Here is a 24416-nt window from a genome sequence, read left to right as displayed (position 1 = left end):
CTAAGAATCTCATTGAACATGTACGTAAGCTAAAGAGCAATTTCATATTTATTACCATTCAGGAAAGCAATGAAAAACGGTTTAATAGAATGTATTAGATTCTCTTACCATTGCTATGCTATTACATGTAGCAGTCAACTGATTTTTAAAAGATCACAATAAACTTAAAAGGATAATGACCGGCTTTCATCATTGCATTATATCACATTTAAGAAAATGACAAACTTTAAATAGAATACGATTAGCTTCAATCACAGATCATTGTCTTATCACAAAGGAAAACGATACAGTTGCAAAGAAAAACAGAGAACATATATTAGTGTAACATTATCACATAAGGAAAAATCAGATAATTAACACATTCGAATAATGAAGGAAAATGTCTGATTAAATACATATTATTGCAATGATATTAAAGAAAGCAATCGACAAACTAGAAACACGACAAACTTCAATGATTAAATCTAGAAACACGCATACTTCAATTCATAACCACAAGGAAAACGACTTACTGGTATTAAAGTACAGTAATCTTATGTACTGAAACAGGGTTTACTTACCTTATTAAACAACCGGCTCAAGGATTAAGTTTTTACATTCATAATACCAAGGAAGGCATAAAAGGATTTACAGAAGTAAGATCATCTTACATGACTCTCTCCAAATCCTGAGAAAAGCCCGCACTGGTATCAACTCGTCTATCCTGGCTTAGTGATTGTGGAAACAATATCATTTTGATTCAAGATGGAATTATATTCAGAATTGAGTTCAGCCTCTGCAAACAGCTAACAAGGAATTCGGGAAGCCAAGAGAAAGGAAGCCGATGAAGTACAGGAAAAAGAAAAGACTGCCGAAAGACCATAAGGAATCCATAATATAGAATGGGGTCAGACCTTTCAGCTACCATCGATTACAAGATTCAATTCAAAAATACCCTCAAATCGACTTAAGAGAAAATAAAGAAAGAATGGAGGGAAAAGAAAGAAAGAAGAAGATGAAAGGTTTTAAAGGTTATTATAATCATTAAAATCTAATATGTTCATCACTTAATTGATTATTAAATTATAATGGTGAAAAATGATTTTATATTTAAATGTACGAAATAAATAATTATTAAAAACAATATAACGAAAGATAAATTAAAATCTTTTAAGATACGTGTTATATTTTAACTCAAATGCTTTAATTAAATTATTAAATAACTCATGCAATTCTCGCAAATGTATTCTATTTCAAATCGTTGGGTCCTTTACCCGTTTGCCCAAAGATGGTGATGCCCTGCCTAATTCTTTTCTGACAATGTTTCCACTCCTTCGACATGCTCCCTGCAAGGAATTTCTTTGTAATTAAATTATAAATTATGTAATCATAACAATTAACCTTTCATCTTAATTCCATGAATTCGCTATTAAAGATCAACTAACATGTCATCTGCACTTGAATTCATAACGACCAACTATTTCACCGTTTTGCCAGATTATATCAAATTAAATTGCCAACTAACTTCATGTAAACCTCAACGGCTATATTTCAAGCCAGGTCAAAAATTGGGATGTAACAGAGAATCCTAAGTTGGTGAGATACTTATCAATTCTTTCATACCAAGCCATTGGAGCTTGTTTAAGCCCATAGAGAGCTTTATTGAGCCTGTAAATAAAACTTTAGGGTTATGAGTTTCAAATCCTTCAAGTTGCTCCAAATATACCTCTTCTATAATCTTTCCATTCAGAAATGTTGTTTTTACATCCATTTGATATACTTTTCATCCCTTCAATGCTGAAATAGCTAGGAGTGCTCTTACAGAGGTGTATCTAGCAATAGGAGCAAAGGTTTCTACATAATCAATTCCCTCTTTCTGAGAGAATCCCTTGGCTACAAATGTGTCTTTATTTTTTCCAATGCTACTGTCAGCAGCATGCTTGATTTTAAATATCCACTTAGAAGAAACAATGGATTTTCCTTCAAGTCTTGGAACAATTTCCCAAACATTATTCTTAATAATGGATTGGTATTCTTCCATCATGACATCCTTCCAAGCTGTATGTTTAATAGCATCTGAAACATTGGTTGGTTCTAATTTAGATAAATCACTCATGTTTGCTGCATAACTAGAAAATCTTTTGGGTCTTTTGCTTTCTCTGAAGGTTCCAGATGGTGTAGCAAAGTCTTGTGCTTTCTTTACTGTCTTAATGGCCCAAAGTGGTCTTTTCTTTAGAATTTGAGTTTCCTCAAGATTGAGATTTTGAATTTCATCTTCAATTTTTTCAATGTTCTCCTTTTGAAACTTGGATTCAGTAGTTTCTTTAGAACTAGGTAAGGGAGAGGGATCTTCAGAACTTAGGACTCTTTTGAATGCTAAATCTTCTTCAAATATTACATCCCTACTAAGTTGAATTTTTTTTCTGACCAGGTATGAAAATCCTATATGCTTTAGATGTTTCACTATACCCAAGAAAAATACCTTTCTTTGTGGAGGGTTCTAACTTAGTTCTCTTTTCCTTTGGAACATGTATCTATACTGGGCATCCAAATATCCTAAGATGGTTTATATTAGGTTTAACCTTAGTAAGGACTTCTTCAAGAGTTTTATCTTTAAGGTAGGAATGAGGACTCCTGTTTTTAATATAGACAGCAGCACAAGAGGCTTCTGCTCGAAGATAATATTCTAAATTTTGATCAAATATCATAGCTCTTGTTGCTTCTATAATTACTCTATTCTTCCGTTCCGCTACCCCATTTTGATGTGGGTTATAAGGAACAATATACTCCCTCTTAAGTCCTGCTTCTTTACAAAAAACTTTAAAAGTATCCCTTTCTTTGACCAATCAATTTTGATTTCTTAAATGAGGAGTTCTTGAACCAGGTTATTACTTTAACGTCCATGAATGCAACATTATGTCCATCATCTTGAAGTACTAAAATAGAGATTAGATTCCTTTTTATTCCTGGTACATAGAGTACTCCTTTGAGTTGTAGAGCACTACCCGACTTCAGTTTCAGGGTGTAATTCTCAATTCCTTTGCAGAATGAGTTGAATTATCATTGACGGTAACTTTGCCATCAACTTCTTTTGTTATAGAGTCTAGCACTTCTTCGTATCCTGTAATTTGTCCAGATGATCCAGTATCAATCACCCATGCTTTGCTAGATACTTCATTTGATAGTGTAGAATACAATACACGATTCCTAGGATCACAGATATCTTCTTTCCTAGTAATGTTTGTACAGTTTACTTGTTGCTTTGTATTCTTAGGGCAATTAGATCTGTAGTGTCTAAATTTTTCACATTTTATTTTGGATAGATCTTTCTTAGGTTTGTCATTCTTTTGATTACCCTTCTTTTCGAAGTGCTTCTTCTTGCCTTTATAGGAATTTTTGTTGAGAACATGAAGTTCTTCATCTTCAGTTTTCAACTTTTCCCCATCCTTAAGTTTTCTAGATTCTTCTTGAAGGCATTTCCCTTAAGTCTATTAAATTCAAGAAGATTGTCTCTAGCACTTACTCCTTGTTTGAGTGTTTCCCACGAATCTGGTAACCCATCTATAGCCATAAGTGTTAGTTCCTTGTCTTCAATTATGGTCCCTATACTTGCAAGATCATCTCTGAGACTAGAAACCCTTAAGAAGTATGAATTTATAGATTCTCCCTTCTTTATTTGTATATGATTTAGTTGCCTTTTTAGTGCAAGGGTTCTAGTTGCATTGTTAACCTCATATGCATTTAATAATGCATTCATCATAGTAAATGTTGTTTGATATTTCATTAGCATAGGTACTATTTTATTTTTCACTCCATCTAATATAATCTACATGGCTTTCCTATTTCCTTTACTCCAGATAGTACTATTAGGTTCAACAATAGGTTGCTTGGATGCTGAGTCAATGAAGTGTTTCACATCATTGTCTTCAAGAATCATCATGAGTCTGAATTTCCAAGCAACGAAGTGTTCTTTCCCATCAAACCAGACCTCGGGTCGGATTGTGCTTGCCATTGAAGATAGAAGGATGTTGCTAGATGTTCAAAGTCTAATTGTCAATTTGTAGAGCCTAGGTTTGACTACTAGAGCTCTGATGCCATGTAAAGTTTCTACAAATTCTGATAACCAATCTTGAAATAATGATTTAGGTCTTGCTAAAAATTGATCTCCTGCAAGTCTTGTATAAATATTATTGTTTAGGAAATCTGAAATGAATTCTGGAAATTATAATTTTATCTCTGATATAAATCCTTTAGAGCAGATTGCTAGAAGAACAAACTTTGGTAATAATTGTGTGTCTTCTATCCACAAACATGTTGCTAATTTTATATAACCTAAGGGTCTTGTCTTTCCAAAAGACATATCCCTTCTAGGTCGGCCCTCCATGAATTAATCTCTTTCTCATAACAAATCGGCGACTTTAAATAGTTAACTGATAGTTAACAAAAATCAACTACAATAGTTTTATTAAGAGGCAAACTAGTATACCTCATAAGTCACCGATGATTATGCTTGGAGAAGTATTAATCATAAGGCAAATACAAAGAACCATTTATATATATCGGATCAAGCTGATCAAGAATATCAGAACATTGCTATTATCAAGTTATAAGGATTTAATAGTATTCAATATGACACCTCCATTTAAACAAGCTTTCCCTTCAACTTTGAAATATGGTCGGCCCTAGGAGAAGGGGGGAGTAAATAAAAAAAATTTCCCCAAATGATATTTAGTTTATTCCTTTGGGCTCTCTGTAGGTATTTATTGATTCAATTCCTTGTCCCAAACAAAGGAACATTACAATCTTCCCTTCTTGAAGTTGCTTGCCCCAAGCAATCACATGTGTCAACAATCCCCATCTATTTTGGGATCGCAAGTCAATCTAAGGCCATGATATGTTATTGTGGTATTCTCCATTAAGCTTTTGCTACTTCATTTTGATATAAATGTCCATGTGTTTGGATTATTGATGTACTTATATTTCCACCAAAAAATTGCATCCATCATGTCACAAATTCCTTTGAATATAAAAGAACTCATTTTGGATGTATCATCAATAAGAACATCATCTATCCTGTTGAGAATTTCACGTCCGATGATACATCAAGTGTCTCCAATGGTGAGAGGTGTTAGGTACTTATTAGGATGCCACTCACCAATGTAAAAAGGATGAAACAAATGTCTACCACTCCTCTCATCAGCTTTTGACCTAATAGGACAAACTAAATCCTCTATGTTCAGCAGTACTGAACAACCCCATACCCCAATAGTGCATCAAAAGGAAGAAATGATTCATGAGTCTCCACTCGTTTTGGTAACAAAGAAGGAGCAAGTCTATCCTTGATGTGTACCCCCTCTTAGGCTAGTCTAAAATATGTAGGCTCCTCTATTTGAGGTCCTAGTAGAGATTGCCCCCCAAAATCTCCATGGATGACCAAAGGAAAATCTGGATTACTTACGATTCCCTTTGTGTGACCCAGTATGTCATTTGTGACTGACCTCCTGAGTGTGGGCTTTAGTATCACATCCTCATCATTGATTTGAACCTTCAACGAGCTTTCTAAAAGAGGAGACTCATGATACATGCTAGAATGTTCCACACATGCCTTTGTTCATGCAAGTCAACATGTTCCTCTTGTGACATGGTTATAATAAGATTATCCTTGTTGTGCTTCTTGTACTCTTCTATTCGAAGAAAGAGCAATCGAAGATTGGACTTACTTTGTTGACTTATCTGATCTGTTTGAATGCAGCTTGCTTTTGACTTATTCTATATAGCGTCTTACTTGGGCTTCCAACAACTTGGCCTTCCTTGCTCTTTGTATCCAATCATCACACATCTCTTGGGTCTTCAGGATACCCCCTTGGGGTGATGAACAATATCCAGTCCTTTGTGGCTTGAGTCCACAACCTAGTCCTCATGCTCAAATCCTCCATGTCTAAAAATTGCCTCGTTGTGCTTAGCAGAAGCATCACTAGATCCTCCCTTAGGCATGTCTTTCAACTTTCAAGACCACCTTCTTCCTGTCCACTTTGAATGTGAATTCTAATTTTTTGAAGCTTTGGGAATACTTGCCAAGAGGCTCCATCCATTGAATGCCCAAAATAACCTTTTTGTCATCCAGTGCTACTAGTTGTTGGTAATCTTATAATCACCTAGGCTGATGCTCAAATGGAGCACTAAGTGTATGCAAGGCAACTGATGACCACTAGCTTCCTTGGCGACAAAACCTTTGTGTTCTTTTGTATGTAACCCTCTTTTGGCAGCCAAGGTAGCACCTGTGGAATTGCAGGTGGCCTCACTATCAAGCATGACAATGATTTGATGTCCATGTAGTACACCTTGTACCCAAAAAATGGTATATCTCGAAGTACCAGATAGGTAGCAATAGTTCCACTCTCTTTCCCAAAGAGTGTTGAGTTCTCGAGAAGGGGTGGCTCCCCTGTTGACTCCTTGACCTTGTTGTTACTGATTTCTCCATCATCTGATATGACCTCGATGTTGGTAAATACATAACTTCAAAAAATATTTCATACAGCTAGATTGCAGTTCATGTTTAATATACCAACACAAAACTAACTAAAAGAGAAAAAGATATGAAAGCATAAGTCTTAGAGCATAATGTGCTATAATTAAATTTGATAATTTATAATTTCTTTGAAACCTCTAAATGAATTCCAGTTTAGCACTAGCAGTAGAGAAGTACCCATCATAAGCTGGTGGTAATTTATCTATGTAACACGGACATGCTCTTGCCTATTGACCCTTGCGTGTGTCCACCATACACTTGAAGTGTCTTTGAGACAGTGGTACAGCAGGAAACATCCCTTGGCTGTCCCTTGTCCATGTGCAGACCAGCGGATGTGTTCCCAAAACACCAACAATGGGGGCTCTGATGTCCCTTGGTCATTTGGCTTTCCTCTGGATGGTTGCAGCTAGGGATGCCTGACACGTGCCTTGACCATCTTGGAAGCTGTCCAACATCCCCCTTTTATGCAAGTCCGCACACCATCCCATGCCCCTAATCAATCCCAAGCATAACTCATTGCCCGCTAACACTTGCCTTGTCACAATCTTTTCTGAATCAAAAACAATAATAAAAAATGATATACTGCCGCTTGGCTCTGCTGGGGGCTTCTGTCCCAAAACCCTGACTCTGGTGTTAGGAAGAAAACAATCTAAAACTGTTTTGTGCTGCATCAATAGGAAAAGCAACGCTTTTCTTCTTATTTTTTTGCTCAAATCTCTGAATAATTGATTCCATTTATATATTGGTTTGCTAAGTCAATCCCAATTCTAGGTATTCCTACTGTGATACAATCATTTTGATTATTTACACCATTTGAAATTTTACAATGGACATTGAATCATCAATTCACATAACTTTGGATTCAATATTGTGCTTCTTGTGCAGCAAGAATTGGTTGGGGTCGCATTAGATGAGACACAACTTGATATAGATTTTCTCAAAACTATGGGCTGATTGATAACTAAGTGAGGAACACCTGTACTTAGACAATATTTTCTCACGTCTATTATCCTATCACCATTCCTATTTTTGGGCACTCAATCATTCATGATTTTGTAGCCCGGGGAAATGGGAATCTTTATCACAACAAAAGCAACAAAATCCTATTTTTTCTTTCTTCTGTACTTGAACCAATGAACATTGAATATCAAATGTGATACATTATATGAATGTCTAAATTTGAATATTGATGTTATGTAATGCTCAAATTGTAAAAATTTGAGTTTCCACACACACATGTATTGCATATCCTACTGTCCCCAAAAATTTCCCTTCATAGTGTTTTCCCTGAAATGTGCCCCACTATTACTGTCCTAGAAATGTGGTGAAACATAGTTATTTATGGCTGAAGTTCTTGTATATGGCAGCCGATGGCCTTGGTAGAATGAAGTAATGGGATTATGGTAGTGCTAAAATCTCTATATGCCACTTAGATTAAATACTCTTAAAGATTTGAGTGGCTTTGGTGTTAGATTATTATTTTGGTATATGCTGGGGTGCTTCCAGTAGTACTTATTTTCTTGATTTATGGTTTTCCAAGGCCATTCTGCACATAATAAGAGTTACAGTGTTAATTATTTGGCATTTTCTGAAGTTGCAATATAGATACAGTATGTAATTCAGGAACTTTTTATTCTTCCACTGAAAATGTGTGATGCTACTCATCTAGTATCCATAAGTGACTGGAAATTGGAAATCTAACATTGATGTAAAGTTTTAATGTATGGTAGATTCACCCATGTCTTTATTTGCCTTTGATAGGATTAAAAGCTTGATCGACAGTGATGCATTGAGGATCTCTCGGTTGTCAGTATTGCTGCTTGACATGCACAAAGATGCAAAAGGTCTAACTTTATTTAATCTTGCACAAGTTAGGTATGCCTTTTTCTCTAATTATAGAAATTGTCTGTATAAACATTTTTCCTGTTTTTGAAAGGACTATTGAATATTAGTGCTACATGAGAATCTGAATCCACATGAGGAATATCAATATCAAGTTTGGATGCATGCAAATTTGTGTTTGCACTGATGTCAATGCTTGCATGGTTTGGTTTTCATGGAATGACATAAATGCTATTATGAAATTGAAGTGCTTGGTGAAGTTCATCTTTTCTTTCTTCATAATTTCTTGATCAAGAATTTTGGGCTGCCATCTCAATATATAAAACAAGCTTTTGAAAATATTAGATGGGGGAATCTGGAGAATTCTTACAAACCAGGGAAATTGTTAAGGTTACCATTGTGTAGTGGATGGTGGAATACCAAGGAAGGGAATTCTTTTCATTTCTCAATTTCAAGTAGGTGAAGATAGAACATAAAAAAAAAACAGAATGACAGGCCATAGCAGAACTTGTGGCTTTCTGTAACCTGTTTGCAGATCAGAACTTGTTTTCATAGATGCATATTATGAAATTTGAAGAAATGTACAAGCTGGTAGATATCTGCTAAGTTAAGAATTGTGATGATTGGCACAAGAGAAGAATAATGTGATTGTGGAAATTCTATAAATTTATGTGCATGACAAAGGAAGTAATGTTTTGGCTAGCCACCCTGAACGCCTCAAATTTACTTATTACTGCACCTTTACCAAAAGAAAACGAGCTTCACAATCTCTTAAGAATATTAAAAACATCATGCCCACTCCCACGAAAGACAACACATCCTCGTCCATAAGATGGAATGACCAGATTCATACAGTCATCCAAAATAGTTGTGGCCCCAAAGATGACCAAGAAGCCAAACCATTTAAAGATATAGGCTTGCAAAGTGCTTTGGCTAACATTAATGATAACGTACAAGCTCTAATATATAGTTTGCAAACTCAAGCGCGGCAAAAACTCAGGAACTTAAAAAATTTGCTTAAATTTTTTTAAAAACACTTTTTTATTTTTTGTAAAATTTAGTGACAAAATATATCTAATGAGTCCACCATCTATGAGGACAAAAGTGTTTTCTGTCAAACTTGATTCATTTGAATACAAATCGAGTACAAAATTGCATCATCGTGCAAATCCTGAAGGCTGATACATTGTTAGTTGACAACAATTGTGAATTAGTGATAATTGTGTTTGGACCTTGTCATCATAATTTATGAAATTCATATTGTAAATTTTACATCTTTCAGTTCCTTAGTATCCTTGCACTCCATTTCAGCTCCTAGTTTGACATTGAAGGATGTTTTTGTGGCCATAACCTAAACAAATCCAAGACCTCCTTTGATTCGTTGTCTAACTTTCTTGTGCAAAGCTAAAGGTTGGGTTTTATTTTATAATAATATGGCCTTTGAATATTTGATACTGATAGTATGATAGCTCATATTTTATCAATGATATTATGATAGTGATAAATATAATTGTTTAAGTTGTCAATTTTGGTGTGCACTCCCACATCCCATCATCTAATCAAATTTCTTATATGACGAGAGATTCCAAAAACTAGTATAGGGTCTAGGACTGGAGATCCCAATGGGGTTGAGTGGTAGCATCCTACATGGGGGTTCAAGGCCAATGGCCCCAACATGGTCATGGGGTATTGCGGAGTGTGGAGGTCTAGGATAACACCCCAATGGAATTGAGAGACAACACCCCTCATGGGGTTTGGGGGCAATGTCTTACCATATTCCTTATTGGATTATAAGTTGGGGTTGAGGGGTGGTAGTGGTGGTGCATTGAGAATCCCTTGTAATATAGGGTGGGGTTGAGGGGCATTGCTCCTAGTGCATTTCTTGTTGCGATATAGGGCAGGGTCAAGGGGCAGAAGCCTCACCATGAAACCTGAATTAATACCTTTGAAACCACACAAGGCTTCATGTTGCATACCACTTTCGTAATTTATCACCTAAGGGAGAAATTAGGTATTTGGCACAAGTCATTTTGTGTCTGTCAATTGCTCTAGATTTTATCAGTTTTTATTTTAAATTCAAGATTTCTTCTTTATATTGACATTTTGAGCAAGTTAAGTATTCGGAACCTAGAAACTAAAAAGCTTGGAGACCATTGCACAATGTACCATCTCAACCTGAAAAGGGATAGTTGAAGCTTCAACACCAAACCCCTCATGTAGGAAGAAACATCAGGTTGTACTTGGAAGTGGAACTTGCTTGGGGTGGAAAGTAGGCACAACAATTTCCATATCCTTCTGTTAATTCCGTAACATCGATCTCATACTGATCTGATTGTACAGATCGTACAGTTCTAATAAAGCATGAAGTTCCTTTGAAGGGATTGGCCTCTTATATAATCTAACCTAATCGACATCTATCTTGGGAAGATATTATAATGTTCTTATGCATAGTTTTAGTTAGTATCTTTACTAACTAATATATTTCCTTGAAGATACCGATCTTGGCAAAGATATTCTCTAATTATATTGGGCCGACTTGGGAGGAGACACGTCCTTTCTAAGGACATGCCTCTTGAGTGCAATATAAAGATAAGGTAAGGATGAGGTTAGAGGACACACACGAAACAATTAAGTTTGCTCCTCTACATTACTTCCTTGTACGATTTATTGTAGAGAGAAGAATATGTCAAGAATAATTATTACATGACTTGGTTACACTTCTTATACAGAAACTTTACATGGTATCAAAGCCTATCCTTCTTGAAAGCTTAACAACTTGAAGAAAGATCCATTCAGATTTATGGACAGGACGCTATTCTAAAAGAGAAATGTCAAGGCACCAAGATCCATTCCAAATGTCACGTTACATATGTCATCAAAGGAAAATCGCTTGAGGACATCATACATATCCAATCAAATACTCTCCCTGTGGGAGAAACTTTTCTAAGGAGATGATGTGAATGTTATTAATGGTTACAGAACTTTGTATCGCCATCTGTTCATATGGAGAAGATGAATTAAATATTGTCGTGATCAGTAAATGATAAATTCAGAATCGCGCATCAAATTCAGTTTTATTCTGACCCTTTAGAAAATACAGGAGTGATCACTTCTTCATAAATGGCAGAGGCACTGTTAGCTGGGTTGAATTCTTTTTGAACGAATAAGGACAAACCTGAATGATGGAGGCACTTGTCCATTCGTAGGATAACACCACAACATATACCATGGATGTTGAGAAATGGGCATACTAGAAGTGGGAGCATTCAACTAATAATCAGAACAATAAAATTACTGATAATTGTATGTAATTTTGAATAACTGGTGCAAACATAAACTGGATTGAGAAATGGTAACTTATAAATTCTATCAATATAAGAATTGGATATCGCACAAAATAGGGGTCTACGATAGTGCAAATGATGGATCAGATTTGCGTCAAAGGAGATCTTAACAACTTTTGAGTAGCAATTGACAGATGTTTGTAGTGCTGTGAATCCCAAACATTGAACATGATAAAAGAATATGAGTTCCTCCACAAACATCATATAGATTTAAATAAAGTTGAACAATCATCTAGCCTCTAACCTTTATTTCCAGTCATATATAACTAAGGAAATGATTCCATCAAACAAACAAGAGTAAGGGAACAAATTAATTCATGGAAGGTCTTGCGTAGAGAGGCTACTTTGACTGTGAACTTTCAATGAGGCAGAAAAGAAGATCAATTTATCGACTTATTGGGGGAATTGGGGATTGAAATTATTCTTCTATATGCCAAATCAATGACTTGGCAATCAAACAATGATCTATAATGCATATGGTACAATTTGGATAGTTGATATCATATCTTGGAATTTGGTTAATGAAATCATATATTTGGTTGTTGGTTGCATTTATTGGTTCTAGCAAGTTTTAAGTCAAGAAAGGTATTGTGTTTTGTAAATTACCATATCTACATTGTGATTGGTAAGAAATGGCCGAACCTTTCAAAATATAAAATCATTGGAACTTGTCTTGTTCAATACACCCCGTGTTGATGGAGAATCATGGAATTCAACACGATATGTTATGTTGGGTATACAGCTCAACACCTAAAGGGTGACTCCTATTGTGAGATAGGCGACTCACCACACATACATATTTGTAACGTGCTAATGATTACAGATTCATAATAAGTTGAGACTCATGACAATATTTCATTGGTGATACTCGGAAGTTTTGGCTCTACAAAGTCACGTTTCAATATATTTCTCTTTTATATTTGTTCAAGCTACAAAGAGGGGTGATTATATATTCAATGAAGGATGAAAATTGTTTCATGTGTCATCTTTCCTATATGGGCTCACCTTATGAAAGGAAATATTTGAAACTCAAGGACGAAAGCTTATGGAATTGGTAAATCAAAGTGCACAGAGGAAGCCACCAAATTCGAATAGAATCATTTCCAAGAAAATTCAAACATTTCTAGGTGCACTCTAAACATAGTAGAATATTTTTCTGTTTAAGGTTGAATGTCAATAGGGATATTACATTATAGTCATTTCTGAGTATGTGTTAAAAAATTAAAACCGGTTGTATAAACCACTAATTTTGAGACAAATCTGGATTCTGGACTAAGTGACATAAACAAAAAATTCTCATGGTTTGATAATGACTCGTAACCCCTTGAGAAATTATCTGTAAACTTGGGCTAGATAACAGGAGGGGACCTTTCAGTGTAGACATTGAGAGGGAGTCCTACCCAAAAGTAGTTAAACCTAAACTTCAAAGGGAGCAGATAGGAAACTTGTAAACTCTTCACTAAGGGAGTAGATCTCATTAAGTGTCATGGACCCCTGTGTCATTAAGGACTCTTGTTACTCCAATTTGGTTTGACTTATTACAGTCTTGGATAAATCGAGAACTTGCATACGTGGATTGAATTCACCTTAGAGATGCTCAAAATTAAGAGGGAGTTTATTTGTAGGCCTTCTTTCACGTAGTTTTGCATTATAAACTCCTCCTTTGGGGATTCATATGTATAAGCATTTATTTTATATATTTTTATGGGCTATGTATTTAGCCAAGACTATATTTAGCCTAGGCTGCATTATTGGTTGCGTTTGTTATGATCATTGGCTATGTTATAGCAAAGACTAACCTCTTTTATATTGTTGAATTTATAATTGGATATTTTGCATGATCATGTCTTTGATATGTGAATATAGCAGAAACCATATTGGTTGCATATCTGGCTAAATTTATGTGATTATATTTTTATGATTTGTGGATAGTGGCGATCCATGGTTTGGATCTTCTCAACTCAAGGATTTAGTACTTGGTGAACTTAATGTCCGGATACCAGTACAATTAACATCAAGGATTTGATGTCAGATTTAGTACTATCAAACCAGAACCAAAATGAGTGATTTATCTAAATCAGAACCACCAATGTTTCAAATTTTGTTGTTTCTTCTAAATGGATATTTAAAATCAAGCATGCTGTTGACGGTAGCATTTAGCCAAATTCATAGCCAAAGGAATTCTCAGACAGAGGGAATTGTTATGAAGAAACCTTTGCTCCAAGTCGCCAGATACACCTCTGTAAGAGAAGCCCTTGCTATTGCAGCATCGAAGGGATGGAAAATACATCAGATAGGTGTGAAAAACAACATTTCTGAATGGAAAGATTACAAAAGAGGTATATTTGGAAAAACTTCAAGGATTTGAAACTCATAACCCTAAAATCTTTGTTTGCAAGCTCAAGTATGAGATAGTTGACTTGGACTTACATGGGTACACAGACTCAGATTGGGCTGGAAGTGTTTCTGATAGGAAAAACACTTCAAGATGTTGTTTCAGGTTAGGCTTAGCAATGAATCCAGTTTTCATGACAGGTCCAAGCATATTGAAATTCCTTACCATCATGTAAGAGATATGGTAGACAGGAATACTGTAAAATTAGAATACATGTGCACTGCAGATTAGACAACATATATATTGATCAAACCTCACTCTCAAATGAAGATAGATCACTTCAGGAAAAGACTTGGTATGGTTGAATTATAATACATTTGTACTCTTTAATTCTTAATGAAATAATTTTTAAAATTATTATTGTTAGGCTATTGACTGTAATGGGCTTCACCATTTGTGTTCATTATATAAGAGGTGACGATCTCTGAGATAATGAACACTTGTATAAAAGAGATTATGAGAGATGACGATCTCTTAGATGATGTATTGAACAGTAGAGAACTACTGTCAGATCTAGATGAGTTCAAAATCATATTGCGATGTAGACATTTCTATGTCTATGAGTCACAACTTGGATAAAGGAAGAATTTAATCATTCTTCGGAGTTTATCCTATGAACTAGTAGATCTTAACTCAGGATCATATTCTGATATAGGTATGCCAGTACCTATGAGTCACAACTTGGATAAAGGAAGAATTTAATCATTCTCCAAACTTTATCTTGTATAGTGCATTCCATGCAATACTTTTATCACAAGTGATAAGTCATATCACAGACATAGTAATATAACATAGTATCATGTGTGTTCAAATGATACCACATGCTTAGAAGATTCAGATAGATATAGAGTATCAATCTATACTTATTCATCTTAATTGGTGATGCTGGATATGTTATCTCTCAGTATGATTATCAAGTTAAGAGGGAGTGTTAATTCTGTAACTTCGATCTCATACTGATCTGATTGTACAGATTGTACAAATCTAATAAAGCATGAAGTTCCTTTGAAGGGATTGGCCTCTTATATAATCTAACCTAATCGGTGTCTATCTTGGGAAGATATTATAATGTTCTTATGCATAGTTTTAGTTAGTATCTTTACTAACTAATATATTTGCTTGAAGATGCCGATCTTGGCAAAGATATTCTCTAATTATATTGGGCCGACTTGGGAGGAGACACATCCTTTCTAAGGACATGCCTCTTGAGTGCAATATAAAGATAAGGTATAAGGATGAGGTTAGAAGACACACAAGAAACAATTAAGTCTGCTCCTCTACATTACTGCCTTGTACGATTTATTGTAGAGAGAAGAATATGTCAAGAATAATTATTACATGACTTGGTTACACTAATTATACAAAAACTTTGCACCTTCCACTAAAATGTCAATATACTTGTGGACATTGAAAGGCTTCAAAGATATGTGAATTGAATATTTGCTTGTTATTTATTTAATAGATTACTATGCTATTCCACTAGTTGGTTATTATGGCTAGCATACCAGCTTCCATTTACTTTTCTCATATTCTAAGTTACTAGGTTATTTAGTTTAAGTCCTTGTTATTGCTCTAGATAGGACAGATCTTGGCCCTAGCATGGGTCTGGTGTTGGCCTGGGAATGACCCTGCTATCTTGGCTACCCTGTAGGTATGTCCATTTCCCAATGCAATGACTTGTCACCCTAGGTACTTTGTGGGTATGTTTGGACATAAACATAGGGCAGCGAAAATGACAAACCATGCCTGTAGAGTAGGGTAACCAAGGGCCACGATGATAGGCAACTGCTTTAGGCAAACCCAATCTGGACCTAGGAAAAGCCAGTGCAAAACACATTTAAAACAATTAAAAAAAATAAATCCTACAAGCTCTGTAAACTTCACATTGTAAACTTTGTTACTTCCGTAACATCTTTTTACTAGCCACAACATTGCTGCAGATTTTTCTATTAAAGATTCATTTTTCCAGTAACATGGCTTTGTTTTAAGTCAAAGAAAATTTGTCTCTTCATTTTTTAAAAGGAATTTTAATTCTTTCATTTGATGTAAATTTTGAGACTATTTATTTGACATTTGAAGTAGATATTTATTTGTGTAAAACCAATTTGCTTTTACTTTTTCTAAATGATATTGTTTATTTTTTTTTAAAATTCATTTATTATTTGGATTATAGCATTTAAATTAAAAACGAATAAAAAGAATATAGTTGAACATTTTTAACTTTTGCAAGTTTAGATCTTTTTGAAGTTAAATGTATAAACCCTGTAATAATTCTAAATTTTTGAAAAGGCATGTATATCCAAGATCTGTTTTGTATATGCAACCTTTGGATATCCTATTTCTTGTCATGTCGCCTCTGTTCATTTTTATTTCTCAGTGGATAGAGAGACATGATTTTGGTAAGCATAGGGATGAAAGCCCTTTGATAGTGTGCTAGGCATCCTCATTTGGAAGACAGTTTGACAAGTTTATCTGCTACTTTGGTCTGCTCATGAAATAGAGCATACTCACTCCAAAGGTTGATCTTCTAGCATGCAACTCCTTTTAAATATTTCATTATCTCAATTATATAAAATATATAATTATAATCTCTTTATAAAAAATATATTTTGGAATATGTCAACTATGATGATTAATAGCAGCTATGTTTATTTGTTATAATTAGTTATAACAGAATATGTCATAAATTATAATGTAAGATGATATATTGACAAACTAATTTATTATTTATTTTTTAATATCATATATTGTACGGTCAAATGTAGCGGTATTCAATGTTGAATATTATAGCTGTGATAGAGATCAGTTTACCTATTTCAGTCAAGTTTCCTCAATTTTTGATGTGCTACTGTGAGATTTTTTTCTCCCAGTTACGTTCTTTGATGATGATCATTTAATATAAATGCTCTGTGTCTCCTTTGTTCATGTTCAAGCTCTTTCAATTGAAGACGGCTTCTATCATATCTGTTCCAGCATTTTATTTATCATATATGCTTGCCTTTATGATTTCATGTTCATATAAATTCAGCTGGCAGCATTATTCTATCTGTCTCCTTCGTGGCTATTTTGTAATGTCATGAAGATTATTTTTGTCTTATTGATGACCTGGGCATTTACAACAGCTCTTCAATATTTCTTATGGGTCATCGGTGTTCATTCATTATATATAAGTGCAAATTAATATCAATATGTAATGGCAGTCGGTTGAGTTTTAATTTTCACCGCTGAAGAGTTGATTATGTGTGATGTCCATTCAGTTGCATCTATTTTTGCTGAGATTAAAAGAAAGAGAGGTTTTGATATTCATATGTATGATATGCAAATTCATCGCTTCTGCAGTTAGTGTTAAGCAAAAATATTGAAAGTTATTGAAAGTTATTCCCAGTTCTGATTATTGTGGTTATTTCTTTGATAGATAGAATCGTGTCGTGTACACATTCTGAGCATGGTGAAGATTGTGATTTGGTCTATGCTCCATGTATCAATAACGAGTGTGCGCTTATCTTTTGCTTGATATATTGTGAGATGAAATAGCATTAATTTATTTTTATGAACTCTTGTTTGTTTGAGATCACTGAGTTTTTGAAGGCTTTGAACGGAGGAGAGTTCTTGTAATCTTGCTTTGAGAAACATGATAAAGTATTTATTTCTGATGGCCTGGGGAGTTTCCCTCAGTGAACAGAGTTTTTCCCAGGATAAAATCCTTAGTGTTATTTTAATTTGGAGTTTTGCATTTCATATTTCTGCTTGTTTCTGATTCAAAACTTAACATGGTATCAGAGCAGATCTAAAGAAATTCGATCCAGAACCAGAAGTATTCTGCATTTGTTTTCTTTGTTTCTCTTTCAATTATCATTCACAGTGTGTGAAAATGGTGAATGGTTTGAAAGCTGAAGATAAGTTAGATGGCTCTTCAAATTTTGCTTCATGGAAGCCCATTGTTCTTGTTGCTCTCGAAGAGAATGACCTTTTGGAATCATTTAGTCAACGATCATTTGATTCCTGTCATTTCAAAATAGGATTCATCCAAGGAGATATTCAAGACTCTCAATCATTTGTGTGAGTTAAACAATATAATAGAGTCCTTGCATTGAGATGTCAACTGCTGCATGTAAAGATGGCAAAGGGAAAATCTGTAGTTTCACACTTTATGAAAATTAAAGATTTGAAGGACCAGCTTAGTGGAATTGGTGAAACGTTTGCAGACAAAGATCTAGTTATGCTTGCTATGAATGGACTTCCCCATTCTTGGGTATCCTTCATTCAGGTTGTTATTGGATGAGATGAGCTTCCAAAATCTGACAAACTAAGAGTTGATTGCATTCAAGAAAAGTGCAAATTAGAAATCATCATGAAGATGACCATGTTCTTGCAACTTACACTTCCAAAGGAAAAGGGAAGATAGAAAACATCAAGAGATTCAAAGATTAAAACTTTGACTCCAAGAAAGGGAAAAGTGTTCTTTCCAGAGTCCAGTGCTTTAGATGTGACAAGTATATGCACTTTGCTAGAGATTGTTATTCTATACCAAAGTCTTAAGCTGCCGTTGCAAATGTAGAAAATCATTTTGTCAAAAGGAGTCAGGTCAAGATTTTGAGGGTTTCTTATTTATATCTGCACTCTCTAGCAATGTTCCTACAAACAATGATACATGGATGATTGACAGTGGTTCATCCCATCATATTACTGGTTACAAAGAACATCTCCTTAATTTGAAGAAAAATGATTCTCATCTACTAGTCATAATTGATGATAATGGAAATTATTAGTGAAGGGTGCCGGTTCTTCTTCCTTCAACTTAGATTCCAGAATTTCTCTTCATGAAGTGATGTATTGTTTGTACCTAGCATAAAGAGGAATCTGATTTCTACATCAGTATTAGAGGAAAAAGAACTATAGTATTTCTACATCTGATTTCTTGGCATGGAAAAAGAACTATAGTATTCAATTAGCTTGTGAGATTGGAGTCCATCATGATAGTTTCTACAAGCTTCCAACCTGTCCAATTCATGTACTTGCACGTGATACTTCAAATTGAAATGATCTTTGACACAAGAGGTTTGTGCATTGTAATGTCCCCATTTTGGAGGTAATTTGATTTAATTAATTTAATTAATTAAGTTGTCCAAAATAATGAATATTTTATGAGGATGACTAATTAATTATTTTAATTAAATAAATAAGTGGTATTAAGTTAATTATTTATAAAGTTATCAAATAAATAAATATTAAAAGGTAACTTTATATTTAATTAATTTAATAAAGTGACTTAAATAAAATAATATATCATAGAGTCACTTAATAAAAATAAAATAATTTCTGGAAGCTTCTAGATTTTGGGCCAACCTCTTGAGGAAAAAGTATAAATAGACATCATGGGCCTCATTCTCATCATCCAAGAATTGTTGTTTGAATTGATGACTTTTTGGTGGTGGAGAAGCCAACTAGGGTTTTAGCCATTGGAGGATCTTTGGGGACGAAAACCCTCATTGGTTACGCAATTTTAAGGCTGTGAGATACCAGCTGAATTATTGCTGATTTTGGGCTTTACTTCAGAAGTCTAATCTTGTGCTTCACGGTGGAGATTATTTGAGTACAATAGTTGATGCATTATTGTACTTGCAACAACTGATGTATTGTTGCATTTGATGGAGAAGTTACTTCAGTAGCTGATGTATTGCTGAGATTGATTATGTTATTGAGCAGGATCATTACAAACCTTCATAATTTGCTGTCATGGAGGTTGATCAGCCTATGTGAGTCTCATGTTTTTGCTCATACCTTTCGATTGAGGAGGCCAATCATTCTGAGTATTGTTGCATTCAATTCCTATTGTTGAGATAATGGTTTTAGGGGCAAATTGGAAGGCGTTTGGTGCTGCAATTAATTATCTAAACTTTTACTAGGCAAGAACAGGGGCAGTAGCTTGAGTATCTCGATTTGAGCTTGGAAGGTGCCTATCACATTGGATATTTATTGTTTCATCATCAACAACATTGGGCGTCATCATTACTAGGTTCTTCTTGCATTTACTAAGTAGTTTGCATTGTCATAAGTGAATACTCAGAAAATCAAATTTGGCACTGTTGTCAAACAATTGTAAGCCAAGAGTCTTGACCAATTCATAGCATCATTATAGTAGACATTTTATTGCAAAGAAGGAGATATAAGTTGTTGGTCAACTACTATTGTAATTGAATATGTTATTGCCATTCATGATCAACTTCTTAGTTTGCATGCCAATTGTTTGTCAAAATGTCAATTGGCTGTAGGTTCTCTTTTTAGTTTTTTGGCATAAATAATGTTATAATTATGCATACCAAATGTTTGTTAAAATACCACTTGGCTGTAAGTGCATAAATGTCATTTTAGGTTGCATCCAAAGTGTTTGCCATAATTACTAGTTGCTGTAGCTGCATATTGCAAGTAGTTTCAGTCACATATATGCATTGAATATTGTCAAAATAAGTTGCATATTCATGCTAGGTCATTGTTTAGTCAATTTAAAGTCATTTGTAAACATTCTCATTGATGCTAATTGAAGAAAAGAGTCATTAAAGCAAACTGGAATGTTATATCAGTCATATGACCCTTGTATGTGAGGTGTTTGACAAAATTTCCAAGGCCAAAAATCGAAAGTTTTCAATCAGATTTGAGCAGGGTCATTACATGCATTTAAATTTCAGAACTTTAGTCACTATAGAGAAGGTTGTGGTTGGTATTCCTAAGCTGAACCAAAACCATGAAGGAGTTTGGGAGGGATGCGCTCTAGGTAAGAACAATAAGACCACTTTTCATAGTAGTGAAGTAGAGCTAAAGATATATGAGTTAATTCGGTTATATTTGAGCGGTCCCATTCAGTTGCTTCTCTTAGTGGTTTTTGGTATTATGTTACATTCATAGATGATTTTTCTCATAGGTTTGAATAATTCAAAGCTCTTGTTGAAAACCTATCTAACAAAAAGATTGAGATCTTAAGGTTTGATAATAGAGGAGAATGTCTCCAGTATATTTCATGTTACTTGTGTTGTAGTGTAATGTCCTTCATTTGGGAGATTAGAGAAAATTAAGCCAAATGCATAACATATTTTAAAGTGAATTAAATGGAGCTTAAGGCAGATTGTTTAAACTTGTTTTAATATTAAAAAGGAGGTCATAAGGTGATGAAAGGCGAAGAAGGTGAAGGACAAAATGAAGGATGTGAAGAGTCACTAAGGTGAGCTTAAGATGGGGAGAGGAGCTTATTTGCAGACATGCTTGGATATTGATTTGGTAGTGAGTTTCTCTTGGAGAAATCTGTGAAGTGTAATGCATAACATATTTTAATGTGAATTAAATGGAGCTTAAGGAAGATTGTTTTAACTCGTTTTAATATTAAAAAGGTCATAAGGTGACGAAAGGGGAAGAAGGGGAAGGACAAAATAAAGAATGTGAAGAGTCACTAGGGTGAGCTTAAGATGGGGAGAGGAGCTCATTTGTAGACATGCTTGGATATTGATTTGGTATTGAGTTTCACTTGGAGAACCCTGTGAAGTGTTCAACTTCATATTCAGAACCTAAGGACAAAAACCTTCAGGTTCTATATCAGTGAATTGGACGCAAACCTGGTTCAATCTTGGAGGTGAATTTGTGATAGATAGATAGATAAAATTTTAACGTCCACGAGGCCAAAAATAGCCTATGGGACAGCAAGGCAACTCAAGCAGACTTAAGTAGCGCTGTTCGCCTCTTGTGTAGACTAATGATGAGCCCCCCCAATTGCTCAATGTACTCTTCGTTGAACATTTGAGTTACAGGTTCTTTCTTGGTTTTCCAATCTCACTGTTGTTACTGTACTAAGATTGGATATCTGGTTATGTAATTGTATTGCTGGTTCATAATGCAATAACAATTTTGAGGGAAATCTGAATTTGTGCATGCATTATCTATTTAAATTCTGGAATTATTTGTGAGAAGTTTTGTAAAAAATAATATCCTGGGTGGGATATTATGGTGGTATTAGAGCTAAAGATCTTGCCATCAAGTGGACTTATGTCAAAAACCAAATTACAAAAATTTGAACAGTGCTGAAAATATTATCGTGGGTGATTTTAGTAATATTGGTTAAGGTTTAGATAAATCATGAACAAATCAGATTATCCGGTTCTATGAATTTGGGAGAAACTCGTATCAGCGTATGAGTTGGGAAATATTATAATCAAGAAAATGAAATTTTCATTGCTCGATTATTGAAAGTGAAGGCTTAAAATTCTCCTTGTGGGCCCGATATAATTTGTAGATAAACAGAAAAATTAATTTTGAAGATTCCCCAATAGTTTGCAAAGACGTTTTGAATAGATGGTTATTCCGTTCATATTGCTTTGGTACATGCGTTGAAGGAAGAATTTAATTTTGTGAAGTTCCAGAGCGAGCGGCTCCAAAATTGTTGATTAAGATATTTGCTAGGAATGCAGATAGCAATTATTGATTTTACCGTTTCTGAGAGAGGAAATATTTTATGAAGTTCTATCAACTATTAGCATTGTTACTGGAACTAGGAAAATTGGTGATCTAATTATAAAGTGGAGGCATTAATAATATTTGCTAAGTCATAAAATATATGCTTTTTGTGTATCAATTGATAATTTGTCCTGTATACTATCGGCCTGTATACTTTTGCAAAACTTTAGAGAGACATTATAAACAATTCTTCCTTGGCGTATTCCGTGATTCATTCAAACTCTAGGACTATATTTATAAATTTTAAATGGATTTTGATTAAGGTTCAATGATTATGTGTTGAGTCTTGTGTGGGGGCCATGGGGCAGATTGGGTGATTATTATCTGGGTCTCTAAAGTTGGAAAATCACAAAGTTTTGGCATACCTGAAATCCTCTGGAGTTTGTCAGTTCTAAAGGAGATTGCTAATGCCTCTTAGAAGAAAGCTCAATAGACATAATTGATGAATGTCCGGGTGATGGCAGAAGATTTGAAATGATTATAATGAGCCGCATATAAAAATAGAAGCTTTAAAGATTTTGAGTTATAATGTTGTGTGATGATTCACTAATTTATTGCTGATTGGATTGTCAAATTCTGGGCACTAGCAGTTAGCGGGAACAATTAAATCAAATCAAATTGTGTTCTCTATAATATGCCGGATAAACAAAAAGGCTGGAAACAGTTTTGAAGAGTATTTTATAGTGCCGAACAGACTTTTTAAAGAGGTGTCATAAACAATACATTTTAGGGGCTAGTTAAAATAGTGCCGAACAGACTTTTTAAAGAGGTGTCATAAACAATACATTTTAGGGGCTAGTTATATGTTACTAGTCTTGGAATTTTTTAAAATGCGATCTTTATGTTCAACTAAACATTATACAGGTTGAAATTGTATATGATTTACTTTATTGTGGGAATTAAATTATTAATAAAAATATTAAGTCAATATTATTTTCCCACAATATTGCAATCAAATATTTCATTGAAACATTTGCGTGGATATTATCATTGGGCCTGATTGTCTATTGTCTTTATTGCCAAGTTTCTGTGTGCAGTTTATTAAAAATGGTCTCAAAAGATTAACGAGCAGTTCAAAAAATTTCGTCAGATATTCTCTAGAAAGTTAATTATAATTGGAGCATAATATTTGAGGAAATGTGGCGTCCTGTTGGTGCGAATAAGCTAGCAAAACATTGTTTTTAGAGCTAGTTCTTGTAATGACAGTAGTGTCATTGCCGTTAGAGAATACACATATTCTGGGTTTAATAGAGAACTTCATTGTGGATTATCTGTAGAAAAATGGCATTGTGTAATGTTTTCCTGGTATTCTGAGAAGTCACAGGAGGTGTTTTGACCAGTTGCATGACAGTGCTAGTATCCGCCGCATATCATGGTTGGAAGAAATCTCTCCATTTGATGTGAGGAATCCTCATATGGTAGCATTGAATGACAAAGTTTTACTACTTTCTCAAATGTATTTTCTGTTGCCAGGTTATATCTGCAGCGATACCTATAGATTTGAAGACCATATTGAATTACTGAACATCCATAGGCAGTCCCATTGTACTCTATGCATTCCATTTTGGGTACGCCCTTCACTGGAAGCAAACATGTGATTTGCATAATCCACTGGGTAACTAGAGTCCATATACAAACATTTGGACCGGCTATGTTCAAATAGACAAGTACTAGACTTACTGTTGGTGGGAATAGTACAAACCGTGGCTTTTGGTTAAGAACTCAGAGTTTATTGCAAAAACAACCCTTTGATGATTCTGAGAAGAGTTAAACCCATTAGCAACAAAACACTGTTTGAAATTTATGCGCAGATTTGACTTGCTGAGGA

At 34.6% G+C, this 24416-nt stretch overlaps 1 protein-coding gene across 3 annotated transcripts in view; it reads left to right on the top strand.

Moving 5' to 3' along the window:
- LOC149566736 (U3 containing 90S pre-ribosomal complex subunit) overlaps window positions 1–24416 on the top strand; it is a 209908-nt gene that overhangs the window by 125199 nt on the left and 60293 nt on the right. For all 3 annotated transcript variants that reach the window (XR_016362294.1, XM_089820082.1, XM_089820083.1), the window contains exon 5: window positions 8270–8383. Coding sequence is in view for 2 of the 3 variants with exons in the window: in XM_089820082.1 (XP_089676208.1) it covers window positions 8270–8383 (114 nt within the window). In the remaining variant the exon portion in view is untranslated. The remainder of the gene's footprint in view (window positions 1–8269; window positions 8384–24416) is intronic.

This window comes from Cupressus sempervirens, chromosome 3, assembly GCF_028749045.1.
Source record: "Cupressus sempervirens isolate cs-2001-9-10 chromosome 3, ASM2874904v1, whole genome shotgun sequence".
NCBI classification, from domain to species: Eukaryota; Viridiplantae; Streptophyta; class Pinopsida; order Cupressales; family Cupressaceae; genus Cupressus; species Cupressus sempervirens.
The sequence above is the reverse complement of the archived record's forward strand: the minus strand, read 5'-3'. Positions and strand labels throughout refer to the sequence as shown.